Source organism: Asterias amurensis, chromosome 13, assembly GCF_032118995.1.
Source record: "Asterias amurensis chromosome 13, ASM3211899v1".
Lineage (NCBI taxonomy): Eukaryota > Metazoa > Echinodermata > Asteroidea > Forcipulatida > Asteriidae > Asterias > Asterias amurensis.
In genome coordinates, this window is record NC_092660.1 from 19,439,634 (window position 1) to 19,457,180 (window position 17,547).

A 17,547-nucleotide genomic window follows, 5' to 3' on the forward strand; every position below is an offset into this window, starting at 1 on the left:
AAACTAATTAAAGGCATGGTATACTTTTGTTGATTGTCAATGTTTTATGGTTCAACAGTTCTCTAAGGTTCTTTATCAAGTACGTTTTTATGATAACAAACTTAAGTAATTACCAAAAATACATTATGCCTTTACCGTTCCAATGACATACGAGAACAGGTGTATACTTCAAGGAGGAGAAAATAGACCAAGTCTAAAATCAGAGACCGAAGTTCCTTAAAGGCAGTGGACACTGTTGGTAATTACTCAAAATAATTATTAGCATAAAACCTTACTTGATAATGAGTAATGGGCAGCTGTTGATAGTATAAAACATTGTGAAAAACGGCTCCCTTTGAAAGAAGCGCAGTTTTCGAGAAAGAGGTTGTTTTCCACAAATTTGTTTTCGAGACCTCCGAGTTAGATTTTGATGTCTCGAAATCAAGCATCTGAAAGCACAAAAATTCCTGTGACAAGGGTTTTTTCTTTCATTATTATTTCGCAACTTCGACGACCGACTGAGCTCAAATTTTCACAGGTTTGTTATTTTATGCACATGTTGAGATACACCAAGTGAGAAGACTGGTCTTTGACAACTACCAATAGTGTCCAGTGTCTTTAAGTATTAATCAGTAAGTATTAAAATGGATCACTGCTGAAAAACCCTCGACAACTAACAAAAGGAAGGTGTCAAGAATATACTGTCGTCCTTGGCACGAAGTATCAACTTCTTCTTTTTATTGCTAATTGTAAAATAATGTACACGTTTATTACATTAATACAGGTATCAACGTGCGACTTATTGGTGGCAGCGTCACCTCTGAAGGCAGGGTTGAAGTCTATCATGATGGTCAATGGGGCACTGTCTGTGATGACTTCTGGGACATCACGGACGCAAACGTAGTATGCAAACAACTTGGTTTCACTGGAGCAACTACTGCGTGGCAGAGTGCACACTTTGGACAAGGAGCAGGCGAAATACTCATGGACGACGTCAAATGTGGTGGAAATGAGCAAAGATTGCAAGATTGTGCTTTCGGTGGCTGGGGTGTCAATGACTGTTCTCATTCAGACGATGCTTCTGTTACGTGTGAACCAGGTAGGTTCGTTAAGGTCTGGGCAAATTATCATGGATTGATCATTTGACTGAGAAATATTTCATCAATGATTCCATCAATGATACGCCTTTTAAGGATTCTGACAGGGGTCGTCATAAATTTATCTCTTGCAGGGGAGTAACTGTCAGTAATGCTCCTCAGATTTAAATTTTGGGAGACAAAAATTGATACATTATATTTTTTTTCAGAAACACATTACCTCAAAGTGAAGAGAAAAAGTAATCTTCAGCACGAGATTATAGTTTAAATAATTTGATTATCAACTACTTCTTTGTATAAGTTATTTAAAAGCAAACTTGGTAAAACAAATGGTAACTTTACATATAGCTACCGATGTGCGTATAGTTGGTGGAAAGGTCGCCTCTGAAGGTAGGGTTGAAGTCTTCCATAGTGGTCAATGGGGCACTGTGTGTGATGATGACTGGGACATCACAGACGCAAACGTAGTCTGCAGACAACTTGGCTACCCTGGAGCAACTACTGCGTGGCAGAGTGCACACTTTGGACAAGGAACAGGTCAAATACTAATGGACGACGTCAACTGTGTTGGAAATGAGGACAGATTGCAAGATTGTGTTTTCAGAGGCTGGAGTATCAGCAACTGTTCCCATTCAAACGATGCTTCCGTGACATGTGAACCAGGTAGGTGCAATAGGCATATACATGTGGACTTGTTTCAAGTTTGTATTTTTTTTTCTCAGGCTGGGGTTTCAACAATTGTGGGCATTTAGAAGATACCTCTGTGGTATGTGAGCCAGGTTGTTGAGGTAGACGAAATAGGGTGAAATTCACTTAATTAAGTGAAGTTATTATCGACCAGAAAGCCCAGGAAAGCTCTTTAACCACATAATATACAACAAAATCATTGCCCTCTAACTTACCTGAATGGGATGCGTTCTTGGGGAGGCATCAAGTATAACAAACCAACAACGATCGCCCCCATATGACAACAGGATAATTTTATGGACTTGAATGTGGCTACGCAATGCTTATACAAAATTCAATACAAATTCAAGATAAATTTTTAAAAGGATTACCAGCTCTAAATGTCATCACCGGAATGAAAAGAAGCTCCATACAGCTCTCAACAGAATTAAAAGGGCATAAGATTTTAAGCCATAAATATTGAACAACACACAATGAAGTAATAAATTTGCATGTCAGCTAATTGTTTATTTGACGTATCTTGAATTTTTTTATCTTTAAATATACATTCTGGTAAAATCACACAATAGATTTCGTTGTGCGGCTTGTAAATGGAAGTGTCAACTCTGAAGGTAGAGTTGAAGTCCTCCATGATGGTCAATGGGGCACTGTGTGTGATGATGACTGGGACATCACAGACGCGAACGTTGTATGCAGACAACTGGGCTTCACTGGAGCAACTGTTAGGTGGATTAGTGCACACTTTGGACAGGGAGCAGGTCAAATACTCATGGACAACGTCCACTGCGGTCCCAATGAGCAAAGATTGCAAGATTGTCCCTTCCAAGGCTGGGGATCCAACAATTGCCATCATTCAGAAGATGCTTCCGTGACGTGTGCGCAAGGTTTGTGCGAAAGGCATAAGAGATCACCAGTACTTATCTTGTTTTTGTTGTTTAACGGATGACGATCAAAAAGCCACAAAATTGCGCAAAAACCACGGGAAACGGATGAGATCACTTGTGGGAAGACAACAATGTTGTATAACTTGAGTTTGAAGACATCAGAATGTTATGTAACCATGATACAGTTATTTGGACTTAAAGTTGTCTGCGCATTATTTTTTACAAAATTACAAAACAACAATTTCTTCGGAAAAGAGGAACGTTTTTTTATATAGTGTGGTTGTAAACAGAGAGGTTAAACATGTTTGTGCCGTCTTAACCATGAGGACTGGTCTTAAGAATGATCAATGCCTTTATTAGCGCGAGGCCGTACATTGATTAATTTGAATAGAACTGCTTGTTTCCATTTTGATTTCACTGGTCAATTCTCATGTAATAGATATCAGTATGCGTCTTGTTGGTGGAAGCGTCCCCTCCGAAGGAAGGGTTGAAGTCTTCCATTTTGGCCAATGGGGGACTGTGTGTGACGACCACTGGGACATCACAGACGCTAACGTAGTGTGCAGACAACTCGGCCTCACCGGGGCAGCTACTGCGTGGCAGAGTGCACACTTCGGACAGGGCACAGGTTTAATACTCATGGACGACGTCAGCTGCAGTGAAAATGATGACACATTACAAGGTTGTAGTTTTCCAGGCTGGGGTTCCCACAATTGTCACCATTCCGAAGACGCTTCCGTGACATGTGATTCAGGTGGGTGTGACAGCACAAGTCGCAAAATGTTTATTATTTAAAGCTCGTCGACCAAACAACTACAAGAATTAGGTCCAAAAAGAAATTTAGGTCATTGCAAAAATGCTTGCCTTAGTTGGGTAAAACTGCAAAATGTGGACAGGCCTGAAACTAACTTACTTCCACGCCCTACTTGCCTGGATACCATTCTGGGGACTTGAAGTTGTCAGTACAAATTAAAAAATCCCAAGTTGTTATCGAAAACAAAATGATGTCCATCAGGTATTATTCTGGATTGGTATCAACTGACAAAATATTCACAGATGGTGTTTTTGTTTTGTGTGTTCAACCACATAGTCAACATAGCAAAGCTGTTAACATTTGGGCTTTAACTGCTGTGTGAGTCAGTAGAAGGGAAGAGAGTGAAAAAGCTTGCACAACTTTGAGATTGTAAACACAATGCCCTGTTGCGTTGACGAACATGACCTCATTTGAGAAAACATTTACAGAAAAAAAGAGTTACAGTAAGAACTTTCATTCCTACCAATTCCGTAAAGTAGCTGGTGTAGTTGCACGTGTTGAATTTTTTTAAATAAAATGCTTTAAACTAAGGGTTTCTAGAGCAAAAATCTACTCTCAACAACTCTACAACTCTCAAGAAAGGTAGTTACTAAGAAAGTTCAAATGGATTCTATAGCAAGAGGCCATACAGTATTTAACTTGAAAATCAAACATTCACTTTTTATGGCTGATGTTTCAAACAACATATAAACATAATACTGGTAATCTTACATTCAGATATCAATGTGCGGCTCGTTAATGGAAACGTCACCTCTAAAGGCAGGGTTGAAGTCTTACATGAGGGCCAATGGGGCACTGTGTGTGATGATGACTGGGACATCACAGACGCAAACGTTGTGTGCAGACAAATCGGCTTCCCTGGAGCAGCTACTGCATGGCAGAGTGCACACTTTGGAGAGGGAGCAGGTCAAATACTCATGGACAACGTCAACTGCAGTGGAAACGAGCATAGATTGCAAGATTGTGTTTTTACTGGCTGGGGCGTCTCTAATTGTAACCATACAGAAGACGCTTCGGTGACATGTGAAACAGGTGAGTGTCTATAGGATTGGCAAAACAAAATTATGTTGATGTTTTCATGAATTGGCACCAAAGGTTACTGTCGTTGGACCTCCTCAAGGACAGAAGGTCATTTCCACGAAAGCAAAGAGTCAGGCAGGATTAGCGATTTGAGGACTTAAACTTTAAATGGTGATGAGATATAATTTCGAGACTGTACGATATAAAACATTGGTTACAATTTACTAACAATTATATATCTTTCTTAGACAAACACTGTCCTTTCGTCAAATAACCACATTTATTTAAACATTTGTATATAGGTGCGCGGCTTGTTGGTGGACGTGTCCCCTCAGAAGGTAGGGTTGAAGTGTACCATGGTGGTCAATGGAGCACTGTGTGTGATGACGGTTGGAACATCACAGACGCAAACTTAGTGTGCAGACAACTCGGCTTTAGTGGAGTAACTACAGCGTGGCAGAGTGCACACTTTGGGCAGGGAACAGGACAAATACTCCGTGTCAGTTGCAGTGGAAATGAAGAAAGATTACAAGATTGTATTCTCCGGGGATGGGATGTCAACGACTGTGTCCATGGAGAAGATGCTTCCGTGATATGTGACTCAGGTGGGTGCGATAAAAACGTAACAGGTCACTAAACTATTAATGTGTTCAGACAGATAACATTTTTTTCGGATGACTCAAAAAACACACATTGTAGAAAGGCGAATAAGTAATAAATACATGCGTATCAAACTACTTGATTAACTGAAAATGTATGTACGAGAGTCAGTATATAGGAAAAAATTACGCAAACAATGTTACTTTTGTTCTTGTCCCTATTTGACAGACAAAACATACACAAGTATACACAAACTGAAGTTCTTTAGCGCATGTAAATGTATCACTTTATTTATGACATGTAAAGTGGTTGAGAAACACGTGTGTGTATCTACTTGCCAGGTAGAGTTTGTTCTTACTACCGCGGAGTAGATTGTTCGGGTGTTCAGGTGACTTCTCAGTTCAGAAAAGAACTCTCTTGCTTTTAAACTATTACCTGGGCGAATGGTATAGCAAATAGGCTGTGACTACTTCTTTAGCTTATATGATCGTAATAAATATATTTGTTTTGACTTGTTGCTATGTTTTCATACACATGTAAGTACTTAATTATTTTTTATTTTCTTTCTTCTGAAAATATCACAATGAAGCTCCACCTGAGCTCAGTCACAACCCCATGGTAATCCTCATATCATCTACGTCAGCTAGAGTAACCTGGCAGGCATGGGACACAAGTAGAGGGGATGTAGGAGACGGACCAGTTGTTGCATACATAGTCTACGTTAACCCACACAATGGTTCCTCCTGGATGATTGCTGGCAGAGTGTTAGTAACAGATCCATCACAAGCATCGTACAGCTTTCTGATTGAAAACTTGCAGCTAGGGGCACTGTATGCTGTAAGTGTAGCTGCAGTAAGAGATGGGGAAGGACCGAAAAGTCCTTCGACTGTGATCCAAACCAAACTGCCACCGAAAACACGAACAACTCAGGGACCTACAAATGCAGGTAAATCAATAAAATGGTGACTGCTTATTGGGTCTCTGTTAAACCTATTTGGACCGGAATCAAATTGGTCTTATTATCCCATTATTTAATTCCGGTAAAAAAGCTTATACACCCAATAACAAGAGGGTATTTTTATAATCTTTTATAATTACATCAACTATTGATAATCTCATATATTTCTCTTTATTAGCCGATACCCAGGCACCCATAATATTGGGTTGTCCTGAACCTATCCATGTCAACCTGCCGATAGGAAACAGTGATGCTGCCGTCTCATGGATTGCGCCATGGACACCTGAAACTGGATTAACTAACACCCAAACTCATCAACCTGGATCTAGATTTACAGCTGGAGTAACCACGGTCATATACACCTTCACTGACCAGGCTGGGAATCAAGCAGTATGTTCATTTACTGTAACGGTATCAGGTGAGTATAGTTTACCAAGCTCATGTAGAACTGTTACTGTTACTTAATAAAGACAAAACTTACACACTGCAGTGCAGTGGGCCATTATGTTTTTTGTTCTAAGTAATTGATCAATTTCGATGACTGAAAAAGCCTACCTCATTAAGAACCAAATGTTTTTGTAAAACTAAATTCGAACTGACCATAAAGGCTGTTTTTGTAACACACTTCACACTTGCATATCTAAGTTTATGATTTTTGTTATGCTGTAGGGCAAATCAACTTGTTTTGTAATACTAAATGCACAGTTCTACATATTATGAAAACACCATGTAAACTGAATAAGGAAGTTTAAATACTTTTGATAGGGTTGATTTTAAACTAGTTCGGATGTTTTCAATTTTGTATACACAAGTACGTACTGAAGTGTGTTTATTTTCTTTCCTCCTAAATTAATACAACCCAGCTCCACCTAGATTCAGTCACAACCCCATGGTTATCCTCATATCATCTACGTCAGCTAGAGTAACCTGGCAGGCATGGGACACAAGAAGAGGGGATACAGGAGACGGACCAGTTGTTGCATACATAGTCTACGTTAACCCACACAATGGTTCCTCCTGGATGATTGCTGGCAGAGTGTTAGTAACAGATCCATCACGAGTATCGTACAGCTTTCTGGTTGAAAACTTGCAGCTAGGGGTACTGTATGCTATAAGTGTAACTGCAGTAAGAGACGGTGAAGGAGGGGAAGGACCGAAAAGTCCTTCGACTGTGATTCAAACTCAATTGGCAACTGAAATACCAACAACCCAGGAACCTACAAATGCAGGTAAACCAATGAAATGGTGACTTTTTATGGGTCTCTGTTAAACCTTTCTGGACCGAAAGCTATTTCGACCTAGAGTCAAGTCAAACTAGCGGAATGTTTGATGTTGGTTTTGTGGTTGAAATTCGTCTAAAACATACTTAGTTGAAAGAGTTCAAATTTGCATAATATTTTGATTACCTGTCGTCCTCATATGCAATTTTAATAATCTAAACATGACAAATAATGTACCAGATTTTTAAGCACAATTAGATATGTTTGGGACTATTTTAATCTAACTATTTTGATATAGTTGAATTTAGCCTATTATTAGCTGTCGCAGTAATCAAAGAAATTATCCTAGGAATTCCTTACAAGAACTTCACCGATTATGGCAAATAAACAGTCTAGACCCATGTTTTCAAGGTGGAAGAAAATGACATAAATGCATATAATTATCCAAAAAATTACATGAGATTTAGGTTTAATAAAGGACAACCTAAATTGTCCGTACTACCTTTTTTTTTTTTTTTTTTTTTTTTTTTTACATCCAAAGCTGTTTGATTTCTTTCTTTAAGCTCCACCTGAACTCAGTCACAAGCCCGTGGTGTTCCTCATATCACCTACGTCAGCTAGAGTAACGTGGCAGGCATGGAACGCAAATAACGGAGATGTAGGAGATGGACCGATTGTTGCATATACAGTCTACGTAAACCCAAACAATGGTTCCTTGTGGATGATTGCTGGCAGAGTGTTAGTAACAGATCCATCACAAGCATCGTACAGCTTTCTGGTTGAAAACTTGCAGCTAGGGGCTCTGTATGCAATAAGTGTAGCTGCAGTAAGAGATGGTGAAGGAGGGGAAGGATCAAAAAGTCCTTCGACTGTGATTCAAACCAAACTGCCACCGAAAATACGAACAACTCAGGGACCTACAAATGCAGGTAAACCACTTTCAAAATGACTGACCAATGGTTCAAAGGACTTAAGTCAAAGGACACAAAGGGCACTGAAAAATTCACAAGCACCAAATTTTACCGAAGAAATTTCGATAATGTAAGTTAAAACTACCTAAAGAACTCAGAGGATTATTTTAATTCTATTGTATTACGCAATTTGTTGCGTTTCATAAGGGAATAACAGTGCGAGGGCCGGGACTTCACTGCGTGGTAATGACCGGGTCGGTGGCTGGCGCTGTTAACGGACCGGGCCGGTCTTACTCTAGGTACAATTTTGAGTCTGCATTTAGGTCGGGGCGACATTTAGGTACATGTTTGGGGCTACATTTAGGTCCGGCGACAATTAGGTACGGGTTTGTGGCTACATTTAGGTCCGGGCGACATTTAGGGCTCGGGCTACATTTAGGTCTGGGCTACATTTAGGTACAGGTTTGGGGCTACATTTAGGTCCGGGCGACATTTAGGGCACGGGCTACATTTAGGTCTGGGCTACATTTAGGTACAGGTTTGGGGCTACATTTAGGTCCGGGCGACATTTAAGGCTCGGACTACATTTAGGTGCTGCACAGTCGGTCCTTAATCACCCGTAACTACATCCCCGCGTGATCGGGTTTTGACCAATCAGAGTTTGGAAACTGTCCAAGGTATTTATCAATGTATTGTTTTGTTCACAGCACCGGATGCAGCTAAACAACGAGGATCGAAAACCTTTGTAATAGTTGTCTGTGTCGTCATTGTAGCCCTCCTTCTGGTTTTGGGGTGTTCAATTTTTATCTTCCGAGTACGAAAGCGAAATAGACGGCGTGATCCTGATGCCCAGGAACTGGTGAGTTCGACAAGATTTTGACATTTTGATACTTTATCGGTTGCTATAAAATTGGAATTTAAATTTCATGTATATTTTTTGTATACCTGATGAGTAGAGCAAATTCGCAATACCACTTTTAGCAATACAGAAGCCGCTGTTATTTTGTGTATTTGTTTAATTCAATCTAAATGTCTTAAATTGTTACTGTTTGAAAATAACAGTGGGCACTTTCGCACGATTGTCCGACCACTGCCAATCAGTAATTGTTCTCGCCCAATAGGTCTGTTACGAGAACGACATGTATCTCACTAATCAAGTTGAAACAACAAGAATTGGTTTTCCTGCCTGGGCCAAGCCATGGAGTGTCTCATGGGGTGATTTGATGGTTGGAACCAGAGTACTTGGAGAGGGTCGTTTTGGTAAAGTGCTACTTGGTGGAGTGAGGAATGGTGGGGAAATTAGCAACGCAGCCATTTATCAATTACAAGGTATATTATATTGGAAAATATATCTATTACATTATGAATGTACTTTTTTATTAGTTTTAGTCTATTATTAACACTTTTTGGTCTCTAAGAAAACTTTCCGAAACGTATTCGCACTTTTCTAATTCATTGTTGACTTTTTTGGGCGTAGCAAACGCATCCCCAACTAAAAGGCAACATTTCTTGGACGAGTTCCGAACCATGGCTCAAATTGGACGTCATCCTAACGTTGTCAGCATTCTGGGTGCATGTGATCACGAGGGTAAGTTTGTGGCTTATTTTACTTCAACCTCTTACTCACTTACCATCATAACGAATCGCTTTGGAAATTTAACATCTTCCTGACTACATTTTGGCAAGGAGACTATGGGCGAAGGAAATCGCTGCTGATAATTTTTTTTTTTATATCTTATCGCTGAAATCGTCTATTTAAGATTTAGTGAGTAAAATATTGCAATGATTGCATATCCGTACATGTGTATTTGCCCATCAAGGTACAGCAGAAAGAGCAAGCATTTTTGTCACTATGAATTAAAAAAATGTACAGGCAGGAAGTTGACATTTGTGGCACAAAATTAATCCATTACTCAATTCTCATCTTAGATATATAGGCAATGCCCCACAACTTTTCACAAGTTTATTCTTTACAGAGATCTCACAATTTGACACCAAAATATTAAAATAGTAACAACTCTAACTCACGTATCCATTCAGAAGCTTTGTATGTTGCTTTGGAGTACTTTCCCAACGGTGACCTTCGCTCCTACCTGAGGAAAGCTCGACACGTGGATGAGGATAATAGTCAAGGAGTTGTTCTGTCTTCCAAGAAACTGCTTGAGTTCGCTTTGGATGTGGCGAAAGGAATGCAACATCTGGCTGCATCTGAGGAAAGTATCAGTTGTATTACAAATTGTATTCATGTTATGTATCTACTGTTGCTTTAAAGGGTCTATTTACTTTTTGTAGGTAAACAAACACAGTGTCTACAGATTTACAATAAAATTAAACAGTTTGAAGATAATGATAGTAGAAAGCTTCCCTGAAAATATTACTTGCTGAGGTGCTGTAGTTTTCTTAAAAACAATGGCATGAAAATAATTTTCGTCTCAGTGATCATGTGACGAAAATTGTTTTAACTGTAAAAATGTATTTTCATGACCTTGTTTTACTCATTTCTCAAAAACTACAGCACCTCAGCAACTAATATTTTAAGATTCGCTTTCTATAGAAAGCGTATCAATAATAAGCCTATTATTATCTTTAAACGGTGTAAGTTTAATGTAAATCTGTGGACATCGTGTTTTGTGTTACAGAAAGTACCCAAATCCTTTAAGTGTTTGTCCATTAGCAGAGTATAAGGACCGAATGGACAGTCACTACGACCACGGATGAATGTCACAAAGAAACAATAACATGCGGTAACCAGTAGCTGATCACTTATTTTTGGCTGGCCATTCCCTGTTACTAAACTTAACTTAACTTAAATTTACAAAGCGTTTTAACACTGTTTCAAAGTGCTGTACCACTTTCAGGTGGCTATTGTTTAACAAAAAGCATTTTCAACAACCCGAACTGTACATTGCAAATATAATTTCGTTATATCAACACCGATAAAACTTAGGTTTAACAACAATGGAAGATGTTCTTTATAGCTGGGTGCTGCTTTTGTTAGTTTACTTCATATTATTGTCTGTTTCATGCATCAACTTCTGTAATTTCGTCTTTCTGTGATATGGATATATTGTGTGAATGAATGAACGAATTTTGTATCCACAAACATGTTAAGTCGAAGTATTTTTTCTCTCATTTTACAGGTGATACACCGAGATTTGGCAGCAAGAAATATTCTCCTAGACAACAACCTGAATGCCAAGATTTCCAATTTCTGTTTGGCACGAGGGGAAGATAATTATGTGCAAATGTCAAAGGTATGTAAAATAGTAATAGGTTATACGAACTAAACTATAGCTTAATAATTAATTACTGACTAATGTTTTGTTTGGTTTTAGACTCGTGTACCTACTCGCTGGTTGTCCCTCGAATCGTTGACGAAAAAAGAATACACCTCAAAAAGTGACGTGTAAGTACTTGTTAACACTTGTCTGTGTACTCTGACAGAGTTTCCCTCTGATGAGGTCATGCTCGACTTTGCCAATGGTTTCCATCAGAACGTATTAGACCGTCGATGCTCTGTCTTCAGTGAACAGTGAATAACAGAGCACACGCGTACTTCTCAAAGTTGCAATAATGTCAGAGTTAGCCAAAATCATGGCTACAATAAGTGAACTGCTCTGCTTCGTTATCATATTTAGTCTCAAGTGGAGTTATTTACGGATCCCCGAGGAGAAAGATGCAGATTAAAACACATGGTTTTCATGGAAACAAGTATTGCATATTCCGTACATAAAGATCACAGCCATGGTTATTTGCACCGGTCAGTGTGAACCAGTTGCTACAGTTTAAGCTCTCCAAATGTCAAAGAAAAAATACATAATTTGAACACTTTAAACAGAAATCAAAATAATGGGAAGTTTTGTGGACGTAGGTAAAAACTTGAACTGATTGAAAAAAAACAATAAAAAATACACAACAAATATGTCCTTTAAGATATGGCTAAAACTTTGTTTTTATTTCACTATTTCATTGTAGATGGTCTTACGGAATCCTTCTCTGGGAAATTGCAACTCTTGGTAAGAACCAATTTAAGTTTCGGATTTAAAAAGTTACTTTTGTGTTACTTTTGTGTTAAGCAAACGAGATTGTTATCATTTTAATATGGGTGGTTCTTTTCTTGCTCAGGTGGAACTCCATACGCAGGGATTAAAACTGAATCCATGGTGTTAAGACTTGAGGATGGCTACCGCATGCCCAAACCGAGCAACTGCGATGAGAACATGTAAGAACCTACACGATGCTTTGACGCACGAATGTAACATCCAAAAAGACTTTCAATCAAATTAATGTATTAGTATACGTTAAAGACAGTGGACACTATTGGTAATTGTCAAAGACTAGTCTTCTCACTTGGTGTATCTCAACATATGCATAAAATGACAAACCTGTGAACATTTGAGCTCGATTGGTTGTCGGAGTTGTGAGATATCTATGGAAGAAAAAACACCCTTGTCACACTAAGTTGTGTGCTGTCAGATGCTTGATTTCGAGACCTCAATTTCTAAACTTGAGGTCTCGAAATCAAATTCGTGGAAAATTACTTCTTTCTCGAAAACTGCATTACGTCAGAGGGAGCCGTTTCTCACAATGTTTTATACTACCAACCTCTCCCCATTACTCGTAATCAATTAAGGTTGTATGATTATAATTATTTTGAGTAATTACCAATAGTGTCCACTGCCTTTAATAATAATAATGAACCATTTTTGTAGAGCACATATCACAATCACAGAGAAGTCCCTGTGCGCTTTGAGATGAAAACAACAGAGAACTAAAAGTTAAACGAGACATACGCTATATTTCTAAACCTACGCCACTTTGACACACAATTGTGATGTCCTGTTAGCTGATGTTCAACAAACAATTTATCCAAATGAATGTGTGATTATGCTATTTGTTTATATTTATCTACTATGTGTGGTTTGTTTAGCTATGATTTGATGACTCAATGCTGGCAGGAAGATCCAGGTGATCGACCATCCTTTAAGAAACTTGTATCCATTCTCACAAGAATGACTACCGGAAACACTGACCAGGTTTGTAAATTCAATGTCCAAGGTACTCCGAATTCATGGAGGTAGCGGACAATAATTAGATTACACGAAGTGGTCGGCTGAAGCCCTAAAACATCCTACTTTAACACCTACTTACTTAGTATTACTGTGTCGTACAACGAACGGCCTTGTCACAAGAAACTTGTGTTTTAAGTCAACTTGGTTGATACCAACCTCATTGAAGTACAGTGTTCACGATAACATGATATTTGAAGTGAGAATTGTCTTTGAAAATGCCTGTCTCCCGATTGCCTCAGAGATCCAGCAGGCACAGACAAATGGACAAGACGACCATTTTGCTCGCTAAACTCATTCTAAAAATGTCAGCTGAAAGAATGTCTAGTTGAGTATAGGCAACCACTGTGTGTAACGAGGTATTGAGCACAAAGTGAATGTTTTGTGATACGGTCCACTAGTCAACGGACTGCCACAAGTACCTCGTTAGAAAGTATTTAACGACGAAAGAAACAAAACATATTGTTCAGTGATGAGAAACATTCCATCTGACACTATGAAAGTATGTAGAGGTAAAACCTGGACATTAAACACTAAAAAACAAACTTGCAGGAAAAACTTTGAACCAGAGTTTGATTTTAATTGAAACTGACGGCAAATCGTGAATGAATTTTCAGTTACAAACTCTCATTCGGCTTACTATGTTAGTATCACTAGGACTCTGAAAATTGACTCTTTTTCCTTCAAAACGTTGCAAGTAAGGTTTCTTTAATAATGTATCAGGTGAATTTTTTTTTTTTTTTTTTTTTTTTGGAGCTTGCACCTGCCAATAATTTATAATAAAAACATCAAAAGAAACTATAGGAGAATGAACTAGAACAAGTATCCAAATCACAAATTAACTAATGCTTTTTTATTTTATTTCAGGTATACATGAGGCTGATTTCAAGAGCAGAGAAGAATGACTATGAGGAAATAAATCCAGATTTTGATGATAACTGAAACCAGAAACAGAAATGATATAGGCCTACTTATAAGTATCCCATCGATTGAACTAAGGAACTAACACTTTTTAAAAATTTAAGAGATAAGTAACTCTCTATAATACTCAAGATAGAGTACGCAATACCGGTACAAATATTTGTAATGTTTAAATATAAAACTTTGTTTTTTTGTGATCATTATTTTTTTGCAATTCGCTGTGTTTTCGGCAAAACCAGCTGTATTTAAAGGGGAAGCGTTTTGTGTATTTTCGTATGATTGTATTGTCTAACTCTTTGTAAATTATCTTATTCCTAATCGTTCTCCTATTTAACTTTGATACATAGAATAATATTCTTCTTCTTAAAGCCATTGGACCCTTTCGGTTCAGAAAAAAAAAAATAAAAGTTCACAGATTTACAAATAACTTACAGGGTTTACAGAAGGCAATGGTGAAAGACTTCTCTTGAAATATTATTCCACGAAATGCTTTACTTTTTGAGAAAACAGCCAAACAATATAAATTCTCGTTAACGAGAATTACGGATTTATTTTAAACACATGTCATGACACGGCGAAAGGCGCGGAAACAAGGGTTGATTTTTCCGTTGTTTTATCCCGACTCCGATGACCGATTGAGCCTAAATTTTCACAGGTTTGTTATTTGATATAGAAGTTGTGGTGCACAAAGTGTGGGCCTTGGACAACACTGTTTACCGAAAGGGTGCAATGGCTTTAAAATGTCTGTATACGTTTGGCACCGACTCTGAACATTAATGGCAATAGAGCTTACATGGTAAGAAGAACAGCAGCTTTTGATAGTGCAATGAATTTTGAGAGACATTTCACTTGGAAATACTACGAGGATGGAGACAGACAAAGCTTGTTGTCAGAAACCTTAGTATATTTAGGAGCATATAATCACTGTAACGCTTCACAGACTCTGTATTCTTAGTAAAGGTTAAAGTCACCTGGAAATATAATTTTTTTTCTTCTTTCAAACATAAGAGTATATGCTTACGAACAATAAAACAACTTTTTTAGTAATTTTTTGTCACGATTTATATGTTTAAAAAATATATAAAGTTGTTTGGGGGCTGACTCCGCCTACCCCTTTTGTGACGTAAATCGAGGCAGACTTTGCCTGCAATGCGTATAGTAAACACACGTGCAAAGTACACGTACGTCCAAGTCGTGAGTTGGTACATTTCAAAAAGTGTTTTTCTGCATTCAGCAGCAATACACCTGGTCGGCATTGCCGGAAAAAAAACTTTTTTTTTAAACGTACAAACTCACGACTTGGTCCGTACATGCACTTTGCAATTGTGTTTACTCTACGCATTACAGGCAAAGTCTGCCTCGATTGACGTCACGAACAGCGCCCTCTCGGGTCGGGGTCTACTCTTAAATTTGTAAATAACATAAGAACTGATTTTTTAAAACCTTAGTTAACTGTTTATTCACATTCCACTCATCAAAACACATGTATTAGTGACAAAAGCTTTATTTTGAAAAAATACCACTTCCAGGTGACTTTAACTCTTCCTGCATGGACATAATATTCGCTCCGGATTTTCGGCGACAAGTAAAAAATGCGACCGTTTTGGGAAATGCAATTTCATTGGTTACTTTTTGTCATCTTACTTGATGTGTCTACTAGTGTAAATATAATTCTTTTTAACGATTACTCAGATCAGGGTGTATGTGATATTTTACTGCAAATGTGGGCGATATGTTCATGTACACACACACTGAGCGTGTGTAGCGGACAGAGCACAACATGTATTTAAATGTTTAAATAATTTCAATCCTTTACTTTTCGGTTAAGTATATCACCAACTCTAAAATCAACATGTGAATATTCCGTCATGGTTTTAAACATGAATTTCATGGTGTTTTTAAATGTTGTGGTGAATCTTATAACACGATGAAATGGTTAAAGAATAGTTTTCTAGAAGATGACAGTGAGTTTACTCTCACGACAACGTATTCCTATTTATGCAGGGCACCTAATAAGTAAGTACGATATATGTCTTTTTTATCTTAAGTAATATATATTTTTTATATAAAAGAAAGAGCCTTAGGACACGAATAATACAAACATTACAGTAAAAATGGGTTTAAGTTTTGTGAAATACAGTGAGGGTAAATAAAAGATCTTCAGATCTTTATCATGAAATACAGATTGATTATCTATGGTTTTATTTTCATAACCTTAATCGCCAGATTACGTTTTGCCCCCACAGAAAGACTTATGTTTTTGATGAGACTTATGTTTTTGATGAGGCTTAGTATCACACCTTGTAAAAATAAAATTAAACGACGAAGAAAGGTTTCCACGGACAAAATTGCACGGAAACGGATTATATTTTACATAATAATTATGGTGAAATACTTTATATGGCCTTACATATTGACACTAGGTACACGACGTTTCTATACTGTATAATTGTAGCGCTTCAACACTGCATAACGGGCGCGTACAGTTCCCCGATTTCCTAATTTACAAATTTTCAATGGTTCCTGTGTAAGACTAGAGTGTGCGCACTGCAGATAGTTGGAACAAATTGATTCAAAACAATGCGTTTTTCACATTAAAATGCTGTTGCTTCATGTCACTCAGAAGAAAAAAAAACATATAACGGTTTACTAATCTGCTGGATTGGTGCAATAAAAGGTTATGGGTCCAGTAGAAGAAAAAAAAAAGAAAAAAACCGCATGTCATTTTTGTATTTTATTTTATAAATTACTTCTTTCTGCTGTTTAATTTCTAATAGATTATATATCATGTTATCAATATTTCTATTAAATATTTGAAAGGGCTTTTTAAGAGTGACGCATTAAAACATTGGGTAACGACACTCATTTGTAACTGTGAAATTCGAGTTGAAAGTTTGTCATACCACGAGATGTCTATTAGGTCAATATTGTTTTGGCGTTACATATCGTATTGCTACATGAAATCACATAAGTACACAAATGACATGTACCTTATTTTAAGTGGAGCGACTGAATTGAATGCCTCCATAGACACATTCGGGTAGCATCCGGGTATGTTCAATGCACACTTATACAACAAACCACTATATACAGAACAGTGTCGACGAACGCATAGTACAGTCTAAAAATAGGCATGCCAGTGTCAACTGGTAATGACAATATCATTAACTTAGAATACAACACCCTTCTTTCCAATGATTTCTTTTACTTGTTTTGTTTAGTAACTAATAAGTAACTAATTAGTTTTATAATTTGTACGGGAACATCATGTGTTGTCAGCAAGTCGTAAATGTTTCCAACACCCTCCTTTCCAATAATTTCTTTTACTTGTTTTGTTTAGTTGCCGAACTAGACCATCTTCGGTTTCACTAGTAAAATTAACACACG

At 37.7% G+C, this 17,547-nt stretch overlaps 2 protein-coding genes across 3 annotated transcripts in view; one reads left to right on the forward strand and one right to left on the reverse strand.

Moving 5' to 3' along the window:
• The window catches only part of LOC139946461 (uncharacterized), a 25,910-nt gene extending 15,575 nt beyond the window's left edge, over positions 1-10,335 (reverse strand). Inside the window, exon 1 of the mRNA XM_071944126.1 lies at positions 10,199-10,335. The gene's annotated coding sequence lies outside the window, so the exon portion shown is untranslated. The remainder of the gene's footprint in view (positions 1-10,198) is intronic.
• The window catches only part of LOC139946455 (scavenger receptor cysteine-rich type 1 protein M130-like), a 21,051-nt gene extending 4,193 nt beyond the window's left edge, over positions 1-16,858 (forward strand). The window contains exons 6-25 of one of the 2 annotated variants that reach the window (XM_071944118.1): positions 764-1,078; positions 1,425-1,739; positions 2,333-2,647; positions 3,087-3,401; positions 4,179-4,493; positions 4,784-5,086; positions 5,671-6,027; positions 6,218-6,457; positions 6,903-7,268; positions 7,823-8,188; positions 8,878-9,029; positions 9,292-9,499; positions 9,648-9,758; positions 10,211-10,381; positions 11,309-11,424; positions 11,506-11,576; positions 12,146-12,186; positions 12,296-12,392; positions 13,101-13,206; positions 14,107-16,858. In XM_071944118.1, coding sequence (XP_071800219.1) covers positions 764-1,078; positions 1,425-1,739; positions 2,333-2,647; positions 3,087-3,401; positions 4,179-4,493; positions 4,784-5,086; positions 5,671-6,027; positions 6,218-6,457; positions 6,903-7,268; positions 7,823-8,188; positions 8,878-9,029; positions 9,292-9,499; positions 9,648-9,758; positions 10,211-10,381; positions 11,309-11,424; positions 11,506-11,576; positions 12,146-12,186; positions 12,296-12,392; positions 13,101-13,206; positions 14,107-14,181 — 4,355 coding nt within the window. In that variant the 3' untranslated portion in view covers positions 14,182-16,858. The remainder of the gene's footprint in view (positions 1-763; positions 1,079-1,424; positions 1,740-2,332; positions 2,648-3,086; positions 3,402-4,178; positions 4,494-4,783; positions 5,087-5,670; positions 6,028-6,217; positions 6,458-6,902; positions 7,269-7,822; positions 8,189-8,877; positions 9,030-9,291; positions 9,500-9,647; positions 9,759-10,210; positions 10,382-11,308; positions 11,425-11,505; positions 11,577-12,145; positions 12,187-12,295; positions 12,393-13,100; positions 13,207-14,106) is intronic. The other variant, XM_071944119.1, reaches the window with a different exon arrangement.
• The last annotated feature ends 689 nt before the right edge of the window (positions 16,859-17,547 follow it).